General features: G+C 37.8%; 2 protein-coding genes across 3 annotated transcripts in view; one reads left to right on the plus strand and one right to left on the minus strand.

Moving 5' to 3' along the window:
- The window catches only part of PLAA (phospholipase A2 activating protein), a 41638-nt gene extending 25652 nt beyond the window's left edge, over positions 1-15986 (minus strand). The window contains exons 1-2 of one of the 2 annotated variants that reach the window (XM_057498741.1): positions 15004-15986; positions 8908-9101 (exon numbers count right to left, since the gene is read on the minus strand). In XM_057498741.1, coding sequence (XP_057354724.1) covers positions 8908-9101; positions 15004-15398 — 589 coding nt within the window. In that variant the 5' untranslated portion in view covers positions 15399-15986. The remainder of the gene's footprint in view (positions 1-8907; positions 9102-15003) is intronic. The other variant, XM_036898095.2, reaches the window with a different exon arrangement.
- Positions 15987-17478: 1492 nt separating this feature from the next.
- The window catches only part of IFT74 (intraflagellar transport 74), a 91176-nt gene continuing 82584 nt past the window's right edge, over positions 17479-26070 (plus strand). The window contains exons 1-2 of the mRNA XM_036898098.2: positions 17479-17670; positions 24420-24558. Of these exons, the coding sequence (XP_036753993.2) occupies positions 24439-24558 (120 nt within the window). The 5' untranslated portion in view covers positions 17479-17670; positions 24420-24438. The remainder of the gene's footprint in view (positions 17671-24419; positions 24559-26070) is intronic.

A 26070-nucleotide genomic window follows, 5' to 3' on the forward strand; every position in this document is an offset into this window, starting at 1 on the left:
CCTTTATCAAAGTAAAAAATTAACCTAAGACTCAGAAAAGCACAAAATGATATATGCACAAGCCATTTATTATGGCACTATGTGTGACAGGAAAAGACTGGGAACTCAGATGTCCATCAATAGGGGACTGGGTGAATAAGCTAAGTAGCTATGATAGAGCCACACTGACGTATAACACCACTATAAAAATGAAGATTTCTATATACTGTAATGAAGTATTCTCTCTTCCAGGATATTATCAAGCAAAAAAAGCAAGGGCAGAAAACTGAATATATTATGTACCTTCAAAGAAAAAGAAAAAACATACATATTTGTTATATATTTATAAAAAAATAAAGATAATATTAATAAAAAATACAAGGAAAAGATGGTGCAAAAGGGCAATACAGATAGAACCTAGAATTCTCTGTACCTTACTGGGTAGTTTTTCCTTTGAAACTATATGTGTTTTATGTAATTATAAAACAAAATTAAGTTTTCAAATATCCTAGTGAGAACCATTACAGCACAAATAGAGGTTTCAAAATAGTTTCAGACTAAAGATCAAACAATGGGCTTCTTGGTGAAACAGTTGATTTCAATCTGGAACAAGAAATGCATAAAGCGAATCTGGAACATTCTACAATACAAAAAAGCAAGGAAGACTACTGAAGGTCTTTTTCTTTTTTTCTTTTTTTTTGGTATCATTAATATACACTTACATGAACAACACTGTGGTTACTAGACTCCCCCCATTATCAAATCCCCACCATATACCCCATTACAGTCACTGTCCATCAGCGTAGTAAGATACTACAGAATCACTACTTGTCTTCTTGGTGCTATTGCCTTCCCTGTGCCCACCCCTACATTATGCGTGCTAATCATAATGCCCCCTTTTCCCCTTATCCATTCCTTCCCATGCATCCTCCCCGTACCTTTCCCTTTGGTAACTGTTAGTCCATTCTTGGGTTCTGTGAGTCTGCTGTTCTTTTGTCCTTCAGTTTTTTCTTTGTTCTTATACTCCACAGATAAGTGAAATCATTTGATACTTGTCTTTCTCTGCCTGGCTTATTTCACTGAGCATAATACCCTCTAGCTCTATCCATGTTGTTGCAAATGGTAGGATTTGTTTTCTTCTTATGGCTGAATAATATTCCATTGTGTATATGTACCACCTCTTCTTTATCCATTCATCTGCTGATGGACACTTAGGTTGATTCCATTTCTTGGCTATTGAAAATAGTGCTGTGATAAACATAGGGTGCATGTGTCTTTTTCAAACTGGGCTCCTGCATTGTTAGGGTAAATCCCTACGAGTGGAATTAGTGGGTCAAATGGTATTGCTATTTTGAGTTTTTTGAGGAACAAACCTCCATACTTCTTTCCACAATGGTTGAACTAATTTACATTCCCACCAGCAGAGTAGTAGGGTTCCCCTTTCTCCACATCTTCAACAACATTTGTTGTTGTTTGTCTTTTGGATGTTGGCCATCCTAACTGGTGTGAGGTGATAGCTCATTGTGGTTTTAATTTGCATTTCTCTGATTGGTGATGTGGAGCATCTTTTCATGTGCCTGTTGGCCACCTGAATTTGTTCTTTTGGAAAAGTGTCTGTTCAGCTCCTCTGCCCATTTTAAATTGGGTTTTTTGCCTTTTTTTGCGTTGAGGTGCATGAGCTCTTTATGTATTTTGGATGTCAACCCCTTATCGGATATGTCATTTATGAATATATTCTCCCATACTGTAGGATGCCTTTTGGTTCAACTGATGGTGCCTTTGCTGTATAGAAGCTTTTTAGTTTGATGTAGTTCCACTTGTTCATTTTTGCTTTTGTTTCCCTTGCCCATGCAGATATGTTCATGAAGTTGTTCATGTTTATATTCAAGAGAGCTTTGCCTGTATTTTCTACAGAGAGTTTTATGGTTTCATGACTTATATTCAGGTCTTTGATCCATTTCGAATTCACTTTTTTGTTTGGAGTTAGGCAGTTATCCAGTTTCATTCTCTTACATGTAGCTGTCCAGTTTTGACAACACCAGCTGTTGAAGAGGCTGTCATTTCCCCATTGTATATCCATGGCTCCTTTACTGTATATTAATTGACCATATAAGCTTGGGTTAGTATCTGAACTCTCTATTCTGTTCCACTGGTCTATGGGTCTGTTCTTGTGCCAGTACCAAATTGTCCTGATTACTGTGGCTTTGTAGTAGAGCTTGAAATTGGGGAGTGAGATCCCCCCAGCTTTATTCTTCCTTCTCAGGATTGCTTTGGCTTTTTGGGTCTTTTGTGGTTCCATATGAATTTTAGGATGATTTTTTCCAGTTTGTTGAAGAATGCTGTCGATATTTTGATAGAGATTACATTGAATCTGTAGATTGCTTTAGGCAGGATGGCCATTTTAACAATATTAATTCTTCCTACTCAGGAGTATGGGATGAATTTCCATTTATTAGTATCCTCTTTAGTTTCTCTCATGAGTGTCTTGTAGTTTTCAGGGTATAGGTCTTTCACTTCCTTGGTTAGGTTTATTCCTAAGTGCTTTATTCTCTTTGATGCAATTGTGAATGGAATTGTTTTCCTGATTTCTTTTTCTGCTAGTTCATCATTAGTGTGTAGTAATGCAACAGATTTATTTTTATTAATTTTGTATCCTGCAACATTACTGAATTCTGGTATTAGTTCTAGTAGTATTGGAGTGGATTCTTTAGAGTTTATGTACAACATTATGTCATCTACAAACAGTGACGGTTTAACTTCTTCTTTACCAATCTGGATGCCTTTTATTTCTTTGTGTTGTCTGATTGCGGTGGCTAGGACCTCCAGGGAGAGTGGGCATCTTTGTCTTTCTCCCTATCTTAAAGGGAAAGCTTTCATCTTCTTGCTGTTAAGTATAATGTTGGCTATGGGATTGTCATATATGGCCTTTATTATGTTGAGGTACTTGCCCTTTATACCCATTTTGTTGAGAGCTTTTATCATGAATGATGTTGAATTTTGTTGAATGCTTTTTCAGCATCTATGGAGATGATCATGTGGTTTATGTCCTTCTTTCTGTTGATGTGGTGGATGATGTTGACGGATTTTCAAATGTTGTACCATCCTTGCATCTGTGGGATGAATCCCACTTGATCATGATGATCTTTTTGATGTATTTTTGTATTCGGTTTGCTAATATTTTGTTGAATGTTTTTGCATCTATGTTCATCATGGATATTGGTCTGTAATTTTCTTTTTTTGTAGTGTCTTTACCTGGTTTTGGTATTAGAGTAATGTTGGACTCATAGAATGAGTTTGAGAGTATTGCCTCCCCTTCTACTTTTTGGAAAACTTTAAGGAGAATGGGTATTATGTCTTCTCTAAATGTCTGATAAAATTCAGCTGTGAATCCATCTGTTACAGGGATTTGTTCTTGGGTAGCTTTTTATTTCTGATTCAATTTAATTGCTGGTAATTGGTCTGTTTAGATATTCTGTTTCTTTCTGGGTCAGTCTTGGAAGTTTGTATTTTTCTAGAAAGTTGTCCATTTCTTCTACATTATCCAGTTTGCTAACATATAGATTTTCATAGTATTCTCTAATAATTCTTGTATTCCTGTGGTGTCCGTCATGATTTTTCCTTTCTCATTTCTGATTCTGTTTATGTGTGTAGATTCTCTTTTTTTTCTTAATAAGTCAGGTTAAGGGTATATCTATTTTGTTTATTTTCTCAAAGAACCAGCTCTTGGTTTAATTAATTTTTTTCTATTCTTTTATTCTCAATTTTATTTATTTATTCTCTGATTTTTATTATGTCCCTCCTTCTGCTGACACTGGGCTTCATTTTTTCTTCTTTTTCCAGTTTCAATAATTGTGACTTTAGACTATTCGTTTGGGATTGTTCTTCCTCCTTTAAATAGGCCTAGATTGCTATATACTTTCCTCTTCGAACTGTCTTCACTGTATCCCCACAGAAGTTTGGCGTTGCGCTGTTGTTTTCATTTGTCTCCATATATTGCTTGATCTTGTTTTAATCTGGACTTTAATCCATTCATTATTCAGGAGGATGTTGTAAACCTCCATGTATTTGTGAGCCTTTTTGTTTTCTTTTTACGGTTTATTTCTAGTTTTATACCCTTGTGATCTGAGAAGTTGGTTGGTACAATTTCAATCTTTTTGAACTTACTGAGGTTCTTTTTGTGGGCTTCTATGTGGTCTATTCTTGAAAATATTCCTTTTGCACCTGAAAAGAATGTGTATCCTGTTGCTTTTGGGTGGAGAGCTCTGTAGGTGTCTGTTAGGTCCATCTGTTCTAATGTGCTGTTCAATGCCTCTGGGTCCTTACTTATTTTCTGTCTGGTTGATCTGTCCTTTGGAGTGAGTGGAGTGTTGAAGTCTCCTAGAATGAATGCATTACATTCTATTTTCCCCTTTTAATTCTGTTACTATTTGTTTCACATATATAGGTGCTCCTGTGTTGGGTGCATAGATATTTACAACGGTTATATTCTCTAGTTGGAATGACCCCTTTATCATCATGTAATGTTCTTCTTTGTCTCTTGTGACTTTGTTTTGAAGTCTTTTTTGTCTGATACAAGTACTGTAGCACCTCCTTTTTTCTCCCTGTTAGTTGCAGGAAATATCTTTTTCCATCCCTTCACTTTTAGTCTGTGTATCTCTTTGGGTTTGAAGTGAGTCTCTAGTAGGCAGCATATAGTTGAGTCTTGTTTTTTTTTTTTATCCATTCAGTGACTATGTCCTTTGATTGGTGCATTCAGACCATTTACATTTAGGGTGATTATCGATAGGTATGTACTTATTGCTATGGCAGGCTTTAGATTTGTGCTTACCAAAGATTCAAGGGTAACTTCCTTACTATCTAAGACTCTAACTTAACTCACTTAGTATGTGATTACAAACACAATCTAAAGGTTCTTTCCCCCCACTCCTCCTATTCTTCCTCCTCCATTCTTTATATATTAGGTATCGTGTTTGGTACTCTTTGTCTATCCCGTTTCATTACCTCTGGTGACAGCTACTTAACCTTAGGAACACTTCCATCTATAGCAGTCCTTCCAAAATAGACTGTAGAGATGGTTTGTGGGAGCTAAATTCTCTCAGCCTTTGCTTATAAGGAAATTGTTTAATCCTTTCAAATTTAAATAATAATCTTGCCAGATAGAGTATTGTTGGTTTGAGGCCCTTCTGCTTCATTGCATTATATATATATCATGCCACTCCCTTCTGGCCTGTAAGGTTTCTGCTGAAAAGTCTGATGATAGCCTGATGGGTTTTCCTTTTTATGTGATCTTATTTCTCTCTCTGGTTGCTTTTAATAGTCTGTCCTTATCCTTGATCTTTGCCATTTTAATTATTATGTGTCTCGGTGTTGTCCTCCTTGGGTCTCTTGTTTTGGGAGATCTGTGCACCTGCATGGCCTGAGCGACTAACTCCTTCCCCAGATTGGGGCAGTTTTCAGCAATTACTTCCTCAAAGACACTTTCTATCTCTTTTTCTCTCTCTTCTTCTTCTGCTACCCCTGTAATAAGAATATTGTTCCGTTTAGATTGGTTACACAGTTCTCTCAGTATTCTTTCATTCCTAGAGGTCCTTTTTCCTCTCTGTGCCTCAACTTTTTTGTATTCCTTCCTCTTCCCTAATTTCTATTTCATTTATTGTCTCCTCCACTGTATCTAATCTGCCTTTATTACCCTCCATTGTGTTATTCAATGATTGGATCTCTATCCTAAATTCGTTCATGAGTTCTTGAATATTTTTCTCTACTTCCATGAGCATGTTAATGATTTTTATTTTGAAATCTCTTTCAGGAAGATTCATGAAGTCAATTTCATTTGCATCTTTCTTAGGTATATTCATAATTTTGCCTTGAACCAGGTTCTTTTGATGTTTCATAATTTGTCTGTGGTACCCTCTATTTCCTAGAAGCTCTACTCTCTGCTGCTGCTCAGCCCCTGGAGCAACGTCAGGGCTCATAGGGGAGCAGTGTTGGTGCCTGGGATGAGGAAAGAGCTGTTTGCTGTCTCCTGGCTGCTATGCCTTTCTCCACTGCCAGAACCAGTGGGCTGAACACACAGGTGTAAGCCTCTATGCTTTGTGTGTGTAGCTGCCATAGGCATAGACAGGTCTTCCCTCTGGCTGGCCTGATGCCAGGGCAGGGGTTGCTGGTTTCCAAGCCTGAGCCAGGTGCAGGCTAGCTGCGAGGAAGATACAGCAGGCTGCGTATCACAGTGGGGGGCCTTGGAGGTGTGTAGCCAGTCAGGGTGATGAAGCGCCTGAAGGTCGTTTAAGCTCATAACCTGCTGGGCAGAGTGCACCCGGACAATTTTGCCTACCTGTCCTTTCTCCTGAGCAGTAAGCTCTGTGCAATCCTTGCCCCTTTAGCAGCCCTCTCGCTTTTAGGAAGTTTCTGACTGCCCACCCAGATCAGCCGGATATGAATCCCTGTTTTCCACAAGCAGCTGGAATCTCTGTCTCTCGAGATATTCCACCTGTCTTAGCTTTCCAACCCCACTAAATCATCAGAGCACCATGCAATGTAGGTTTGTGCTCCCAGAGCAGATATCCAGGGCTAGGTGTTCAGCAGTCCCAGGCCTCCACTATCTCCCCGTTCTGTTTCTCTTCCTCCCGCAGGTGAACTGGGGTGGGGGAAGGGTTTGGGCCCTGCCGGGTCACAGCTTTATTACGTTATCCTGTTCTGTGAGGTCTGCTCTTTTCTCCGGGTGTATGCAGTCTGGTGCAGCCTTCTTTCCTGTTGCTCTTTCAGGATTAGTTGTATTAATTATATTTTTGTATTATATGTGGTTTTAGGAGGAGGTCTCTGTCTCACCTCTCATGCCACCATCTTTAATCCAACCGTATATACTGAGGTTCTTAAAAAGGCCACTGAAGCCAGTTTACAGTGTCCAATGGCCAAATATGTGATAGTTTGAGAATCAAGAAGAAAAAAGATGTTAGGAAACCAACTCATTCTGAAACGCAGCAAAAGAGGTGGGAGAGTGGGCAAGACAAACACTTATCCTGTCTTCTAGGTATAAAGTCTCACATGATAACCAAAGAGATGATGTTGGAAAAATCCATATAGAAAAATACTGGCTATTAAATTAAGAAATAATGGCAGAATTGGAATACAATCATTTTGCAGATCTTAATGAAATATTTAGATCACTTAATGATCATTAGCAGGTGTTAGAAATCATTATATAAAAGGTTGATGGGATTTTATAATGAATGGAATACTCACACTGAATTCACTGATCAATCTTAACATCACAAAAAGAGATTTTATGTGTCTCCTGATGTGCTACAGCAGAAAGTACACAATACTATCTATAAAGTGTTCTGGCCAAAAACTTGAATCTGAATCTGATCAAGCTTTTAAATCTAATAGTTTACAAGACATACAGGGTACTGAGGAACATGTTACAGGAAATAATGAAGTTTTACTGAGCAAAGTTTAGATTGTAGGAAATTGTATAGATAAAATAAACTGGTTTCAAATACAGAGGGGAAAGACGGGAAAGAAACCAACAGATTAAAAGATGTGAACCTTGTTTGGGTCACAATTCAAATAAACTAAAAAAAAAAACATTTATGAGACAAATGAGTAAATTTCAACATTCATTGGATATTTGATAATAAGACAGTAGAGTTTTTGTTTTAGATGCAATGACTTTTCTTTTTTTTAAGAGAATCCTTGTCTTTTAGAGGGTCAGCAAACAAAGGCCTGTTTTTGTACAGTGCACAAACTAAGAATGATTTTTATGTTTTTAAGAGGTTGAGGAAAATAAAACCCTAAAGATACCTCCATCTATGTGAAAATTATATGATATTCAAATTTGAGTGCCCATAAATAGAGGTTTATTGCAACTCAAATATACTCATTCCTTTATGTATTATCAGCGGCTGCTTTTGCACACAATGGTAGACTTGAGTAGTTGTGAGAGCAACCACATGGCCAGCAAAGCCTAAAACATTTACTATCTGGCCCTATACACAGTTTGCCAAACTCTATCTTAGAGCTACATATTGAAGTACTTACAAATTAAAATCATACTGGAAATTTCCTTTAAAATAAAGTTGTAGAAGAGGAAGAAAGTCAAACAAGATAGACCATGTGTTGAAAATCCCTGAAGCTACATAAATACTTGGGTAGAAGAGGTCATTATTGTCTTTTATATATATTTATATATAATTCATTTAAAAACACTGTCTCTATTTTGTATACATTTGAACAATTTCTTTAATAAAAAAACTGTATTGCTCTTTATTGATTTCACAAAAATACACAGAAAACATTTACAAACTCTTTAAATGAAGTTTTAAGTATTTATAGGCCATACTATTTGTTTACACATATGCCAAACTATTCCAGATACACAAAAATAAAAAGCAAACATACTGCACTGATTAACCATACCATTTAACAATAAAAATCTTTGCATTGATTGAGCATATCATTTAATAACAAAGAACTGTTAAGTCATACACAAATCCAGGAATATCAGATAATCAGAAATACATACAAATCAAGGAAAATTATATTCAAAAGTATTACTCTTCAATAATGATGCCAGAGCTCTAAAAACATTTTCCCTCTGGGTCTTTAATATGCGGCATAAATACAGACATAAACAGCAGAAGCAAACAGTTAAAAAACTAAAATCACAAAGTATATTAAAACTATACAGTGTTTCCTTTATAATGGAATGCTTTACTTTCTACATATATAAGCATGTCAACCTTTACTGATGACGACAATAAATCTGTGATAATTTACAGAACAATGATGACCCAAAAATGTTTCCACTATCAAGCCATAGCAATACGGAAAAAAAACATAACAAAAACTAGGGAAAATGGATATGTGAATTTTACTTTCAAAAGGATAAAACTTTTTCAAATTGAAAAATTAAAAAAATATTATACTCACCAGTATTTTTGTGACCTTTTAGTATATAAAGTGGCGCTGGACTCTCCAGTGAGAAAATGCAAATATTATGGTCATTTCCTCCCGTGGCAATTAGTCCATGAGGGTACATATCACTTGAAGGTATGATGCATACACAAGATACAAAATTGGAGTGGCCACTCATACAGTGCATTTCTGTAAAGCCCCTGTTAGGACTGGAAAGATATAAGGATAAGATATACATTTGTCCCTGACTTAGCATAGGACCTAAGTTTTCAAAGGACTCATTTTCTTTTAATGTCTAGGTTGAATGTAGGAGTATATACTATTTTAAGAAATCTATTGTTTTAAATCAAATGTTAAATAGCTAATTTACATCAGATTAGGAGAAGTTTAATAGCTTTTCATTGATAAGGGTATAGTAAGAGAAAGAAAAAGGAATGAAAAGGAAGGAAACAAGTATCAGTAAGTGGCTTTTTCTCATCTTTCATCTTAATTTCTACTCATCAGTGATTCTCATCCCTGGTGAACATTCATGGAATTAGGATAATAGAATCCACTACCACAGCCTTAAATATGGTGAGGACATTTTGTCACTATGAAACATTAACTTAATACCCATTAGCATAGTATCTGTACCTAAATAGCTCAACTATCAATCATTTTCAATATGCAAACTAAAGGAAGGAATACAGAGATACATAAATGACTGCTCTAGGGACACAGAATATTAATATTTGCCTTGGGATTAGAATGATTACCAATTTGTTACATACATCAGTCACTCAGCAAGCATCACTGTCTTACAGAACAAGTCAAACAATAAATTACGATATATTATGTGGAAGGCAGTAAGTCAGCTGTGAGAGGGAGATCAAGAATTAAAACCCGTTACTCAAGCTAAATCAATGAGTTTGCAGTCCAGCTGAAGCAGGTTAGATAAGAGCACATAAAGAGATGAGGCTTCCAGACAGACATCAAACACACTCTTCTCTTTTTGCTCCCTTCCCAAACACACCAGTAAAACAATATACATGAAAGTATATTTGTGTGTGTGCACACATCTAAGAAAGGCATAAACCCACACGGCCAGGGAGAATGAGAAATAAAGGAACAAGAATATAATTCTGAATACTGCAAAAGCTAACAGTAAAGTAGTAAAGGTAGGAAACCTGAAAAAAATGAATTTGAAGCAGGCATCAGGGGAAGCAGAGGACCAATTTATCAACGAATCTCCCCCCAAATCTCAAGAATTAGCAGCATAATTACCTCTAGAAATGGAAACAAAAGAAGGTAGGAACAAGGATAAGGAAGACTACTTGAAAGTCTTCAGAATTAGTCAGAAGCTGAATTATGAGAAAACAACCCTTCAAAAGAAGGCATTTGGTAACAGCTATCTGTAATTTGCTCTCTTTATTTTCGTGTTTTTTTTTAATGTGGTTTAGAAACCACTTTATCAATAAGCCCAAAGAAACTTAAAAGATAGAACATCTTTAAAAATCTACATTTTATAAACCACTAAATCTACCTATGTGTGCTGTTTCCCTTAGCACTTCCCTGTAGACATGTTAGTATGTATTGTCCATAGCAGTCTGGGAAGTGTTTTATCTTCCCAAGTTCCTAGCACAATATTCTACATGGTAAGCATTAAATAGTTCCTGAATTGATCAAAAAATACTTTAACTATTAAGAGGGACAAAAAGGCACTAGGCACCCCAGCCAGACAACTACCACTCTTGTACCCATCAAGTCTGAAGTTTTTTTCTTTAGAAAAGCTTAAAGTCTTTGACTGGGAGTGTGTGTGGTGGTGGTGGTGGGGGGGTGTCAGGGAGGGACGAGGAGGCATAGTTGAGCCTTGGGGTATTAGGAATTATGTGTGTTCATAATGGAGTCCAAGGCCACGAAACACAAAACTGAGGAAGCCAGGCAGTCATTCTCTGGGCAGAAAACCAGCCCAGTAAAATGGTCCAGCCACAAAAGCCCACAGTGAAGCTCACAGACAACAAACTCCACCCATAAGCACAGCTTCACAGCTTTTTAGTTCTCCACCCTCAACACTGAGCCCAGAGAAGGATACCAGACATCCAGGGGAAGCCTTCTCTAGCACCAAATACAGGGAGAAGATTTTAAAAGGCAATTTGGAGGCAAAAGACCACTAAAGAGAAAATAACTTAAAAATAAAAAATCATTACCATGCTTAGAGATATCAGGGAAGATGCTGCAACCATGAAACAAAAATGTAACTTCACAAAAAGGCAATTTCTAAGAAAGAATAGAAGAGAGAGTGACTGAAAGAGAAATAAAAAAGAAATTTTTAGAAAAAGTTCAATATCTGAATAAAAAGTTCCAGAAAAAAGGACAGAGAAAATGGAGAGGAAGAAACCAAAGAATAAATTTAGGAAAAATCTCCCAGAATTATGGACATGAGTTTTAGTATTTAAAGGTCCCACTAATGACCCCGAACAATGGATGAATATAAACTGCCTTCCAGAAAGGAAAAAATAACAGATCAAGACTTCTCAATATTACACTAGAGGATGGAATACAATGGAGCAATGGCTTCAAAATTTTGAAGGAAAACTAGAATGCTACAAACATTTGAATTATTATTCAAGTAGCAAGGTAAAATAAAATCATGAGTTTTCAGACTTTCAAAGTCTTAATACATTTCTTATCAATGCACTGTATTTCAGATAGCTCCTGGAGGATGTGCTCCAATAAAGCATCAAGGAAGAAAACTAAGAAAGAGAAAGTAAAAGATATTGAGAACAGAAATCCAACAAAAGAGGTCTACAAGGGAATTGTGGAAATGACAGTGAAGGAAGATCCCAGTATTAGTTGTGTACCACGAGCAATATATAGACCAGGTTAGAAAATGTTCACTGTCAAGAAGATGAAACTGAAATATTCAGTGTGTCTAAAGGTCTTAAGAGGAGATTCAGACAATTAGCAAATAATTTGAATTAGTGATAAATACATTGAAAATTAGGGAAATGAAAAACTTAGAAACAAGGCAGTTATTAGCTATAGGGAGATAAGATTAAAGAAAAGTTATAATTTACTTCATGGCTCAGGTGTAGATGGACTCTGTACTGTGGCAAAATACTGACTTAGTCCAAAATAAATTATAAGTGTTAGGGCAAAGAAATGGTATATATGTGATGGGGTTGGTAGAGTATGGAAAAAGAGCCAATTCTCATATTCTGTAATAAGAATAGACAATGCCTAAAATAAAATATTTTAAAAGTAAAAAGAAATAGCAAAAAAGCACTTTATATATAGATTGAAGTAAAATACAAAAGCAAGCAGTCAAGAGATGAAAATTTTTTCTTCAAGAAAGGGAAATGGGGGGTGGGAGGGGAATGGCTCTAATTTCTTAACAAACCTACCACTAGTTGACCAAGGACCCAAAGAGCTAAGTGCTAACATGAAGGAGGAGTTTCTTCAGCCTTGGCATGGTCAGGGAAGATTTAAGGCATTATGCTAAATCTGAAGTTTTGTCTTTCAAATATGGGTAGTTTTCAAACGGCAAAGCAATCATTGGTGATAGATTTGGGAAATCCTATTTAATGTGAAGTGGGTTTATAGAGGCCTGAGGCAGTCTGAAAACAACAGCATGTTGACCGGTTCAGTTAAATGTACAGCCAAACAATAATGTCTCTATTATAGCAGCCTTCAGAAGGCCCAGAGAATTTCTTGGTTTCCAATGGGCTTTTGTGAAAGATGAGGTATCTCTTTCTAAGTAATCATTTCTAGGGTTTAGTCCACCCTAGAACAATTTTGTCTCCCTGAAACTAAATACCCCCATCATTCCAAATCCATCCCTATATCAACTACTCTGATCCAGACCCCTATCAACAATGCACATGGGAACACAATTTTCATTTACTTCTTGGCTACAAACAAACATTTTATAGCATTCCAGTACCTTTATATATATACATATATATATATATATACATATATATATATACATACATATATATATATGTATACACACACACACACACACACACACACACACACACACACACACACTATGAAATAGAAATGGTCAGGATATCAATCTTAAGGACACTTTTTATAACTATAAAGGTATGGCTGAGACAGTCCAGTTGGTGTGCATAAGAGGTTCATCACCCAGTGACTAAGATGCTCTACCCCGGGCAGCAGGAAATGAGAAGTAAAACTCTTATCACTTATCACCCATTATCTAGCCCTGGGCCAGCACAATGCAGGCTCTCCATCAGTGTTAGCCGAATAATTACATGAATGAATTTCGAGAAACAAAACCAAAAACCAAGTTACATGACAAGAACCCATTTTCAAATGGAGAATGATTTCAGCTTGAGAAAGTTCCCCATCTCCTGGTAACGCAGCTACTCCAGTGATAGATACCCTTGTCAATTAAGCACAGGCCTACAAAACATGTCTACATGTAATGACAGGATTCAACTATTACAACAGGTATCCTATAGATACTCCTTACTTCAATATTTATATCCTACCAGGCATATGTTTTCACTGAACTCAATTTTAAAGGTACATGCTTAATTAGGAATTGTACCCAAACACACAAAAAGTTATGCTTTAGTGTTACCCTAAACAGTTTGGAATATTGCAGACTCTTATTATTAAAATAGACCTTTAGAAGACATCTCATCCAATTCAATAAGGGTGCAAAAGCCTCCAAACAGATCTACTTCGACATTTATCCCTTTCTAATCCATTCTTCACCAGTGGCTAGTAGAAACTTCTCAACAGGTAAAGCAAATTACACTGCTCCCTGCTTGAAACTCCTTGAAGGCTTCTACCTACCATCTCCTTTCCTCAGACCTTCTACCTGGGCATGACCTGGCTCCTGCCAAACTTTAAGACCGGCCCTCACCTCACAGCTCATTCCCTCCTGCACACGGGGAATTTCCCCCTCAATCCTGGACCTCTGTCTTTGCTCCTGCTACTACGGCCCACAGTGCTGTTCCAGTTCAACTCTCCTCATTTCTTGCTCCCAAGAACAGCTCCTTCTTGATGCCAACTTTAAAACAAACAAAAGACCTTTCTCAGAAAAGGGGAGGCTTCCTTTAACTTCTCTCTCCACTCAGTTCTGTATTTGTTTTTATCGTAGTACACATGCCAATGTGTAATTATCTATATGCTTGTTTTCTGATCCAACTTCACTCCCAGACTGTAAGAACGCTCTATAAACACAGAAAACTTGTCTGTCCTCTTATTCTTCTTCAGGATCACAATCAAATAGGAGACACTCACTAAATACTTAACATCTTAATTTATGGTTGGTTAACCAAACTCTGGGTGAAACAAACCTCTACTAATGGGAAACAATACATAAAGCAACGCACTTCAATTTTTCTTTCTGAACTGAAATCTGTATTCCAGACTGTAAATTTCTTGTTACAACAGGCCAAATCAGGGCTGAACCTTTTAACTTGAAACTTAACAGTTTGTTCTGTATTCTTTTTTGGTTATTCTCTCAGGCAATCTTTTTTAAGGCGATGAACTTTCTCTCAAGAAAACGGCACATCCCCACATATCCATACATTTGAGGGGTTTCATGCCCTCCACTCAAGCTTGTCAGATCCCAGATTAAGAACCTCTGATTTACACAACGAGAGGAGCCAATGTAACTTCCAGCAATGCATGAAAAAGGAAATTTAAGGGAAGACTTAAACTGAGCAAATTCTATGAAAAAAAGGACTTACTTCAATTACGCGCTTTCACACTGCCTCATTTAGGAGGAGGGTGCACCTGGCGTCAATAAATTTTCAAATCTTAGAGAAATATGGGAAATAATCGTCTAAAAACTTAAGTCCCAAAAGGTAGGAGGTTCGTCCAAGGTCACCCACTCGTTAGTGGTCAGTTAGGGCAAGAAAGTAGGTCTCTGTTCCCCAATCGATGCTCTGTCTACTTAAATCTCACCGGTTTCTTACACTGTGAGACCAGACTGCCAGTGTTCTTAGAATTGGAGGAACGCTCTGACCCGAGGTCAGGCCGGAAAAAAAGAGAGGAGGCAGGACAGTGCAGGAAAGGGTCATTCTTCTCACAGTTAGAAAGCTTGCAACACAGCCTGGGCGGGGTCTAGTCGGACTCGCAGCTCACCTGTCTGGGACCCAGAGGCGAGTAGTGCGGTCTCGGGACACCGACACAAAGGCTCCCGCAGGATAGAGGCTGCACACCAGGCCCCGCACGTCCAATTCGTGGCCCGGGAGCGAGCAGCTCAGCCGGTACCTGGCGACACCACTCGCCATGGCCCTAGTCTGTCCGGCGCCCGGGATCCGGGCACCGCGCGAGATCGGCTCGCGGGGAAGGCCGGGCGTGCGCCGGCGCGCAGAGGGAGAGGGGGGCTGCAGGTAAGGGGCAGCTGAAGACCGGAAGAGCCTGAGAGCCGGTGCGGAAGGGTGACGGAGAAGAGGAGCGCCGAACGGGCCGAGTGACACAGCAACCCTGACATGCACACCGGAAGTCATCATCGGCCTCAGCCCGCCATGACGCATAGTGTGTGCGTCCCGACGGCTGAGGGCGACGCGAATCTCAGACTCGCTTCTCTCCTGCTCTCTGGACAGGCGGCGGAGAAGGAGATACCACGCCGGGTCCTTCTGCTCGGGAACCCCAGTTCGAGTCCCTTCCAAGCCGCGGTCCTTTCCCAGCCCTGGCCGAACTGTTTCATAAGCGATTGGGTCCAGGACTACAAATCCCACAATCCCGCACGCCAGTGGGGCGTGAGCCACAGTCACGCTGAATCAGGATATTTTAAATCTTGGGACGTAAGGCTGCTTGCTGTCTTGTGGTTGAGAGATACTGTGCAGACTGTCCTGATCGGGCTGCTTTACCCCGATTTCTTCAAATCTCTGCGTAGTCTCCTGAGATTTTTGACAAACTAAACTTTTTTTTAATGAAAACGAGAGCTCCTGGGGCCAAATTGTATACAGTCGCCTTAAATCCTGTGAAGACTAAACTGAGTTCCTGGTACTTTAAAAATATTGTAATATTTTGTTGAGGAATCATTTAAAGCAAAAAGTTTGTCGTAACTCTCTGTGTGTATACACGTGACAAATGTTGGGTCCCCCTCTCATACAAAGGAACCGAGGGAGAAATCTCGATAACGTCAGTAGCTTCTGAGACAACGAAAGGACTGGTTGAGCGTCTAGAGGTTGTAGGGAAGGAAATTTCTTCATACCCTTACAGGTTTTCTGCTGGGGCTTTGTAACAAAAGATTAATAATAGAAAATTTTATATACACGCAGATCTTGTGTATACAAGAGAAAAACTCAGGGATGAGTACTCAAAAGAGGTGACGAGCTTGGGTTTGTACAGTATATAAACAAATTATTATGGAAGAAACAAAAACAGCTTAAGTCTTTAGAGGCAGCAAATTATGTGAAGGTAAATACATGGGAAACTTGCGGTAGATACAGACTGGTTAGTGAAGTTTGTTGTGTATATTTTTCCGGTGTCCTCTTCAGGCTGGTAAAGGCTCTAAAGTTGTCTGATAATTAAGTTGTTCTTTCTGACAAGAGAGTCGAGGAGGCACAGCTTTGAAAATTTCTGTCCTGCTTTAGGCAAACAGTGAAATGGTAGAGAAAGCCTTAAGCTCAAAATAAGTGGCATAGTTTGGCTTTGCAAATTTTATCACCCTTCACCACAGTGACCAAAAGGATAACAAGTGGCCACTACAGATATGTTGGTCTCAATTGGGATAATTACCTGAAAATTGAACCTTTACAAATTCTAAGTGGAAACTCAAGACACATGATAGATTGTATTTCATTTTTTTATTGCCTAGAATTTGAACTACTTTAAGGCAGGAATATAAGGGAATAAACTGTATATAAATAATGTATGCAAGTTGGAAATAATGTGAAAATGTTAGAAGTCCGTTATGTATGTATGTTAGGATTATAGCTGCAATCACATGTAAGCTCTGTCTACAGGAAGACTGAAGAAAACAAACTGCAATTTTATTAGAGAGGTCGGATTTGAAATGAAGTAGTTATTTTTAAACACTTATTTTAAAATAGTTTTAAGACCACTTTCCGTTTAATTCAGCCGTCCTCACAAAGTCGAACTCTGAAAGGAAGCTTAAAGATATGAAGTTCCCATGAAAGGAGAAAGAGATGGTTTTCAGAATCACATCCATACTTCCGTTGTTTTATGTACGTTGCCCATTCTTAACTGGAAGTGAAACTACCACTGATTAGATGTGAAGAATGTACAATGCTGACTAACACATAATAAAAAATTTTATTAAAAAGTCACACTCTAGCAGATGTGAAGTTACACAGCAATATAAAAAAACTCGCTAGGAGTGAGTTCGGGTGAGGCAAACAATCAGAAAGGCTACACTGATAATAAATAAAACAGAAGTTTTCCAAATATTCTTTTCTAGCCAACTCACTATTTTCCATTCCTTCCACAAAAATACTCATGCAAGGGAAAAACCAAAGTTAGCTATCAAATACCGCGAGAACACTTCATTCTTGCTTCGTTTGTAGGTACGAAGCCTACAGGAAGTGAGGCCTGGGATTGGCCAATTAGGAGGAAGAACTTCTCCCTGTCCCGCCCCTGTTGCCGGGATACGAGGCGGCGCGCTGCCTCTAGTGGTTACTACTGAGAGAAAACTCCGTGGGGGATAGCAGGGAGTCGTGAAGGAGCAAACTGGAGGCTACGCGGGGTTGCCTTGTGAGCTCCGCGGTGGTGACGGCTTCGGAAAGAAATTCGAGTACCCCTGTGCGGTGCCACTTAACCTCCTTCCGCGCGGCAGCGGAGGTGAGAAATCCCAGGTCCCATCTGTCCATCCCTCCTCCCTCCCGAGTCGGTTTTCTATCCTTGGAGATGCTAATCCGCTCTGAAAAAACAAATGCAAACTCTCCATCTCTTAGCTGTAATCAGGCCTGTCGCTAGACCAGGGAAGTCCCAACTCTAGTCTGGCGAAGCGTGAGGAGAAACCTCCTTGGTACATGAGGAGACTTGCCAAGGCGATAAACAGAGGGAAGGATCCAAGAGCCCCAAAGAAAATTCAGTCCGGGCTGAGGGATTTTACTCAAAGGAAAAATAGATTTCTGTCTTGTGGTAGCGGAAGGGATTTATCAACTTTTCCTCTTCATATGTGTAAAAATGGTTTGTTGAGGGAGGATAATAATAGTAATAATTAGAAGCCAAGTATTTTATAGAAATTATCTGTGATCTTCCTAACAGTTCTGCAAGATTGCGGCATTTGCGTTTCATTGATGAAACACATCCAGAGGGGATTATATGGCTGGTAATTGTCAGAGCTAAAGGCTGCATCCCTAATCTTTCTGGAACCAGAGGCCATGCTGCCTCTATGATTGTATGACTAACCCAAGAGATTGTGTCAATACCTCTGGAGTTAGTCGCATATTTGTTACAAGTGCCACTCACATTTATTTCACCCCGAGACTGATCTAATGCTAAGCTTTCCCCCCTCCGGTAGTAAAGCAGGCAAAGACAGTTTAAGTGGAAATTATATATATTGTATATTTTCTTAAAATTATCGAGAAAGCTAGTTTAACATTGACTAATTAAGCTGGAAACAAAGGTTTATTGTATGAACTTTCTTTGGGAGGGACCCATTTTCATCATAGATCTTGTGTGCCTTTCAAAAGTCATTTCATGAAACTCCTTTTTCCATTTCCAATAATAATAATCAATAGTAATAATTCTGTTAGTTTGCACAGTTAGAAACAGCTGGAAAATAGAATCACAGAGCTAGTTGAAATTGGAAGATTGTAAATTTGGTGTGAACATATTTAATAGGAAGTGATAATGGGATATCTAAATAGGAATTTCCAGTAAACAGTTGAAAATGGAGAATTGGTGCCCAGTTTAAAAGACAGAACTGGAGACACTGATCCATGAATCTTTGGCATAGTTGGAGTTAAAGAAAAGAATGAAAGATAGAAGAAAAGCAATCCAAGAGATGCTGATCATGAGTGATGCTAAGGAAAGGCAGAGAAGCTCTGGGTATGGGCTATAAAAACTGAAAAACCATTTTAGTTCAAGGAATGATTTATTTGGTTTTTAATAATTTCATGAATTTTTATAATTGGAAATGCCTTCATGTGGGAAGAAATTTAGAAGACTCGAAAGAGAACAGAGTTTTTGTCTGGCACTGAAATAGATGCTGGGGATATACAGAATAAGATCCAACTCTTGCCCTCAAGGGACAGAAATACTCAAGCAGATCATTTCAGTTGTTGTAATAGGTACTGGGATAGAGGTATGCACGGATGCATGGTAGCATATAGGACAGGCCTGTAAACTCAAATTGGAGAAAGTGGGGGTGGTTATGAACTTGTTGTGGAAGGTTCATAGGGAATATAACAGGCAAGATGTGTGTTAGGCAAGGGGACTAGTTAGGAGGCCAGTATAATCCAATGAGTCCGTGAGGCAGTGAACAGTGCTATGGAAATAGAGAGGAAGGTACACATTAAACATTTAGGAATAAAATCTGTAGGGCTATGTGATTAGTTATGGGAAATGAGGGTGAGGGAGAAATCAAAGACTAGGCTTTTGATTTATGTGACTAGGAGGTGGTACCCAGAGGAAAAGCAAACTTTGGGGAGATGGCAGTGAGCTTACATTTATGTATATTTATTTTGAAATATCCATGGGACATCTGAGTGGAAATATCAAGTAATTATTTGGGTATAACCACCTCAGACTGTGAGAGGTCAGGGCTGGGGATACAAATTTGTGAATCATCAGCTTATTGTTAAAACCCTGAGTGTAGATGAGGTGGCTCAAAAAAGCTTAAAGAGAAAAAACAAAAATAGATTGTGGATGGTATCTTGAGTGCTGCTAGTAAGGGCAAGTAGAATAAATGAAGGAAACTGAAAAAGGAGAACCAGAAGAGGGGAGTGTCATGGATACAGTTTCATGTAGGAGTAGATACCAGTAATGGAGAGACGACGTTTAAATTCCCAGCTGTATTGGCAGGGGACATTTCAATGTAGGAGTCCAGGAGATGGTAGAAATTGAAAAAGTAGAGAATTGTGGATATAAGCTATTCAGAGTTTGGCTGTATAGGAAAAGGATATATGGGACAAAGTTAAAGGTGGTTTCTGGATCAAGAAATTAGTTTTTATGGTTAGGAAAGAACTGACCATATTAACAGACTCAAAGAAAGAAGGAAGTTGAAAGATACAGGCAAGAATAAGATAATGCCCCAAAGGAGATGGAAAGTGGGGGCAAGTAGAGGGAGGCTAATGTTCCAGACAAGATGGAATCAAGAGGATAAATCAGAATAGAGACTGATATTGAATAAAAGAAGAGATGGCAATTGAGAATGCATGGCATGGTGAATATGGATAAGTTTGTATGCTCCAAATGTGATGGATTCTAGTTGTGATTTTCTCAGATTAGTGGGAAATTAAGTCATCTGCTGAGAGGGGGAGGAACAGAGGCTAGGTAGAAAAGTGGTTAAGAATTGGAATTTCCACCAGCAATGTTCAGCAGTCCAGGTTGAGTATAAAGGGTTTCTGATTTTCCCAAATGAATTTAAGGGTATTAATTTGTTGATGATGCTCATGAGGCAGTAGTTCAATGTAGAAAAGGAAAGAAAGGTGTCCTTGAAACTGCCCTTACCAAAGTCATTAATGACTTCTTCAATGGGGATTCCATTGGACATTTCAATGTTCATCTTACTTGAATTCCCAGCAGTAAATGACTTCTCTTGGCATCTCTGACATCTCTGGTTTTGCTGTTACCTTCGGGTCTTCATCTTCAATCTGCTAGTTTCTCCTCTTCTGTGTGTGCATGTATTGACATCAGTGAAGTCAGTCTTGAACACTTTTCACCAAACTGTCTCTAGTTCAGTATTTTTAAAACTCTTCTGAACATGACCTAAATAGGACATACATTTTGCATTACAGGCCAATACACACATATCTGTAAATTTGTATGAAGATAACTGAAGCGTAAATTTAATGAAACGATACTTTGCTATGTGCAGTGAACTCTCTTATATTTTCTGTTATGTCATCCTCAAAGCATATTGGTTCAGAACCTGCCAAATTCTTTTCACAACCCTCTAATAGGTCATGACCTACAATTTGAAAAATGCTATTCTAAATTACCAAAACTTTAAATATTATGTCTATTTATTTATTTATTATTATTTTTAAAAATATTTTTATTAAGGTATTATTGACATACACTATTATGAATATTTCACATGAAAAACAATGTAGTTACTACATTCACCCATATTGTGAAGTCCCCACCCGTACCCCATTGCAGTCACTGTCCATCAGTAGTAAGATGCTACAGATTAACTATTTGCCTTCTCTGTGCTATACTGTCTTCCCCGTGACAGCCCCCACACCATGTGTACTAAACATAATACCCTTCCATCCCCTTCTCCCACCCTCCCCACCTGCCCTCCCACACTCCTCCCCTTTGGTAACTGCTATTCCCTTCTTGGAGTCTGTGAGTCCGCTACTGTTTTGTTCCTTCAGGTTTGCTTTACTGTTATACTCCAAAAATGAGGGAAATCATTTGGCACTTGTCTTTCTCCACATGGCTTATTTCACTGAGCATAATATCCTCCAGCTCCATCCACGTTGTTCAAATGGTAGGATTTGTTTCTTATGGCTGAATAGTATTCCATTGTGTATATGTACCACTTCTTCTTTATCCATTCATCTATGATTGACACTTAGGTTGCTTCCATATCATGGCTACTGTAAATAGTGCTGTGATAAACATAGGGGTGCATATGTCTTTTTGAATCTGAGAACTTGTATTCTTTGGGTAAATTCCTAGGAGTGGGATTCCTGGATCAAATGGTATTTCTATTTTTAGTTTTTTGAGGAACCTCCATATTGCTTTCCACAATGGTTGAACTAGCTTACATTCCTGCCAGCAGTGCAGGAGCGTCCCCCTTTCTCCGTATCCTCGCCAGCATTTGTTGTTCTTAGTCTTTTCAATGCTGGCCATCCTAACTGGTGTGAGATGATATCTCATTGTGGTTTTAATTTGCATTTCCTTGATGATTAGTGTTGCGGAGCATCTTTTCATGTGTCTGTTGGCCATCTGAATTTCTTCTTTGGAGAATTATCTCTTCATATCCTCCACCCATTTTTTAATAGGATTATTTGCTTTTTGGGTGTTGAGGCATGTGAGTTCTTTATATATTTTGGATGTTAACCCCTTGTCGGATATGTCATTTACAAATATATTCTCCTATACTTTTGATGCCCTTTTGTTCTGTTCATGGTGTCCTTTGCTGTACAGAAGCTTTTTAGTTTGATGTAGTCCCATGTGCTCATTTTTGCTTTTTTTTCATTTGCTCAAGGAGATGCATTCAGGAAGAAGTTGCTAATGTATATATTCAGGAGGTTTTTGCTTATGTCGTCTTCTAGGAGTTTTATAGTTTCATGACTTACAATCAGGTCTTTGATACATTTTTAGTTTACTTTTGTATATGGGGTTGAACAATAATCCAGTTTCATTCTCTTACATGTAACCGTCCAGTTTTGCCAACACCTGTTGTTGAAGAGGCTGTCATTTCCCCATTGTGTGTCTATAGCTCCTTTATCGTATATTCATTGACCATATATTGTTGGGTTTGTATTTGGGCTCTCTAGTCTGTTCCATTGGTCTATTGTTCTTTTCTTGTGCCAGTACCAAACTGTCTTGGTACTGTGGCTTTGTAGTAGAGCTTGAAGTTGGGGTGTGTATTCCCCCCAGCTTTATTCTTCCTTCTCAGGATTGCTTTGGCTATTCAGGGTCCTTTGTGGTTCCATATGAATTTTAGAATGATTTGCTCCAGTTCACTGAAGAATGTTGTCAGTATTTTAATAGGAATAGCATTGAATTTGTAGATTGCTTTAGGCAGGATGTTGATTTTAACAATACTAAGTCTTCCTATTCATAAGCATGGGGTGTGTTTCCATTTATTGGTATCTTCTTTAATTTCTCTCATAAGTGTCTTTTAGTTTTCAGGGTATAGGTCTTTCACTTCCTTGGTTAGGTTTATTCCTAGGTATTTTATTCTCTTTGATGCAATTGTGAATGGAATTGTTTTCCTGATTTCTCTTTCTGCCTGTTCATTGTTAGTGTGTAGGAATGCAACAGATTTCTGTGTCTTAATTTGCTGAATTCAGATATTAGATCTAGTGGTTTTTGGGTGAATTCTTTAGGTTTTTTCATGTACAATGTCATGTCATCTGCAAACAGTGACAGTTTAACTTCTTCCTTACCAGTCTTGATGCCTTTTTTTCTTTGCATTGTCTAATTGCCATGGCGAGGACCTCCAGAACTATGTTGAATAAAAGTGGGGAGAGTGGGCATCCTTGTCTTGTTCCCGATCTTAAAGGAAAGGCTTTCAGCTTCTCGCTGTTAAGTATGATGTTGGCTGTGGGTTTGTCATATATATTGCCTTTATTATGTTGAGGTACTTGCCCTCTATACTGACTTTGTTGAGAGTTAAATATTATATTCTGATGAGTAAAGGAGGAGACTGATAAACTGGGAGAGAGTGAGTTAATTAAGGAAGTAGTGTAAAGGGAGGTGTGGTGAGGCTGAAGATGAGACAGGGATAGAAGGAGAGGAGATTAAGGTTAGAGGGTAAAGTATTTCAATTAAGATATTTGAGATGAAAAATTGCAAATGATAAGCTCCAGGTCTGGCCACAGATCTGAATGACTGAAATGGAGTTGATGGTTACTGAAATTTAGGTTAGGGAACTGTGAAGCTAGAATGGTAGGTATTGAATCCATTATCCATATGGAAGTCATGCAGGATGTTGTTGGGACTGGAGTAGAGAGACTGTGAACAAGGTACAAAAGACTTCATTTTTGCTTTTGTTTCCCTTGCTCAAGGAAGGGAATTAGGAGAGATCCGGAGGTTCATAAATAATGGCAGTCAGAAAAGATCCAAGGCTATAAGGAAGAGAATCCTTTTTTTAAAAAAAAAAAAAAACTTGGGAGAGTAATGCTTTAAGTGTTGGCATTGGGGAGCAAGGAGAGTGCTGAACGCTCCTTCTTTGCTTTGGAACTGTGGAACAGGAAGCTAAAACAGCCTTCACTATTGAAAGTGTTTCAGGGGAAGCCAGGATTCTGTTGAAGTGTGTAAAAGGAAGTATTTGATAACAGGACTGGGATTATAAGAGAGTTAGTCATAGGCCAAAAAGCACAGAGAAAAGATTGGGTAAGAAGAAAGATGCTGGATAGGCCTGCTAAGAAAAAACTTTAAACTATAGTATGTGGAGTGAGATTACAGGAGAGATAACTCAGAGGGGTTTGCATTTTGATAAGATAATAGGGAAATGAAGAAGACATGTTGTAGTAAATAATTCCATGGTTTTAAATGAAACTGTAGCATCAAATTTGAATAAAATTAAATCAAGCTTAGTCTTGTAGTAGTACCTGGAATGGCAGTTCCCGAGAAAAGTCATCATGGATTGGATGTTTGAAGATAGGATGCCTGGATCACTGCTGTCTTGCTATAGAAAGTACCAAAGGATAACTGAACTATTCCTTGTTTCCAAACAGTGGTTAAAGTGATAAAACAATGGCAAGTAATCACAAACCTTCAGCAGCTCGCCCTGTTTCACGAGGTGGAATTGGGTTGATGGGAAGGCCTCCTTCTGGAATACGACCCCTATCAGGAAATACTCGAGTGGCAACTGGAGTAAGTTTAAAACGTATCTACTGAATTCTTGTGCATATATCCTGGTAGAAGTTTGAAGGCCTTTCTATAATAAGAGCTTCTTCTTTGTTCTTTCTTTATTCTATAAGCATAGTATTATATATGCTTGCTTTTTGAAAATCATATATAAGTAAAATGTGGGAAATGTCTAAAAGACACTGTTGAGAGAAGATGCCTGCTTTTGCTGATAATCACATTTATTTTAAAGCTACAGTGATTCAGGTAGTATAGTGTATTGGTGCCAGAATCAAATAAAATGGAATAGACCAGAAACAGAATCAGACACATGTAAAAATTTAATTAATGATTATGGTGGCATTTCAAATTAGTTGGAAAAGCATGGAATATTCAGTATTGCATTCAAATAACTGGCAACCATTTTTTTAAAAAAAAAATTGATCCCTCCTTCACACAGAATTCTAGATGTTTTAGAAAACTTTATATTTAAAAAATGAAACTAAATGTACTAGAAGAAAATATAGCAAGTATTTCATTTAAACTCATTGTAGGCTAAGGCCCTTGTTAAAATGACAGAAATACTGACTATACTGAAAAGGAAAGTATTTTTATTTTTATATATTTGAATACAAAAATCGAAAACAATAAAAAAGTTAAAAATGACAGAGTGGTAAAAAAATTTTCTAACATATATGTCATACATAAAGTTCAGAATCTTTAAATGAAAAAGCAAACCTTACTAATTTATAAGAGTTCTTTATGTATTAAGGCTATAAACCCTATGTCCAGTCAGTTTCATGAGATTTCTTTTTCGGGGGATGGGAGGAATAAAACGACTTTAAGTTCATCTAAAATAACAAGAAACCAAAAATAAAAAAAAGTATCATGCTTTAATATAAAAATATAAATTATATGTAAAACAATGTTCTGGTTGCCATAGCAGCCTAGAAAAAAACTCTAGTCAGTGTTAAGAGCTCAATGTAAGGTAGTGTCATAAATCAGTGAATCAACAAGGAAAACATACCACATTAGAAAAAATCTGGATAAAGTTTATAAACTGATAATTCTAAGCAGAATAGTATCTAGATAATTATTAGTTTGTCATTATAATAGTGAAAATTTGAAGGCAACCTAGATGACCTTACAATAGGTAAATCTTAAATTATGATATTTATATCCCTGTAATAGACTATTAGGTAGCCATTAAAAATTATTTTTAAAGAATATTTGAGGAAATAATGTATCTTCAAAGTACAATATTAAATAAAAAAGCAGTGTGGTATCAATTTAACATAAGAACATTTATGTGTACACACAAAGAAATGAATACACCAAAATATTAATAGTAGTTTCTCTGATGCTCACAACAGATGGTTTTGACTACCTCATAAAGTACATATGAGGTACTCAAGCCTAGACAGTAGGCTAAATACAAACTAGAGATAATGCTAGGTCCTATGTTATTTCATAGTAAGAGCGCAGTTTTTGGAGGGAATAGTGTTGTTAAAGTCAGGTTTTCTTAAAGTTTTCAGGTAT

The sequence above is a fragment of the Manis pentadactyla genome, chromosome 3 (assembly GCF_030020395.1).
Source record: "Manis pentadactyla isolate mManPen7 chromosome 3, mManPen7.hap1, whole genome shotgun sequence".
NCBI lineage: Eukaryota > Metazoa > Chordata > Mammalia > Pholidota > Manidae > Manis > Manis pentadactyla.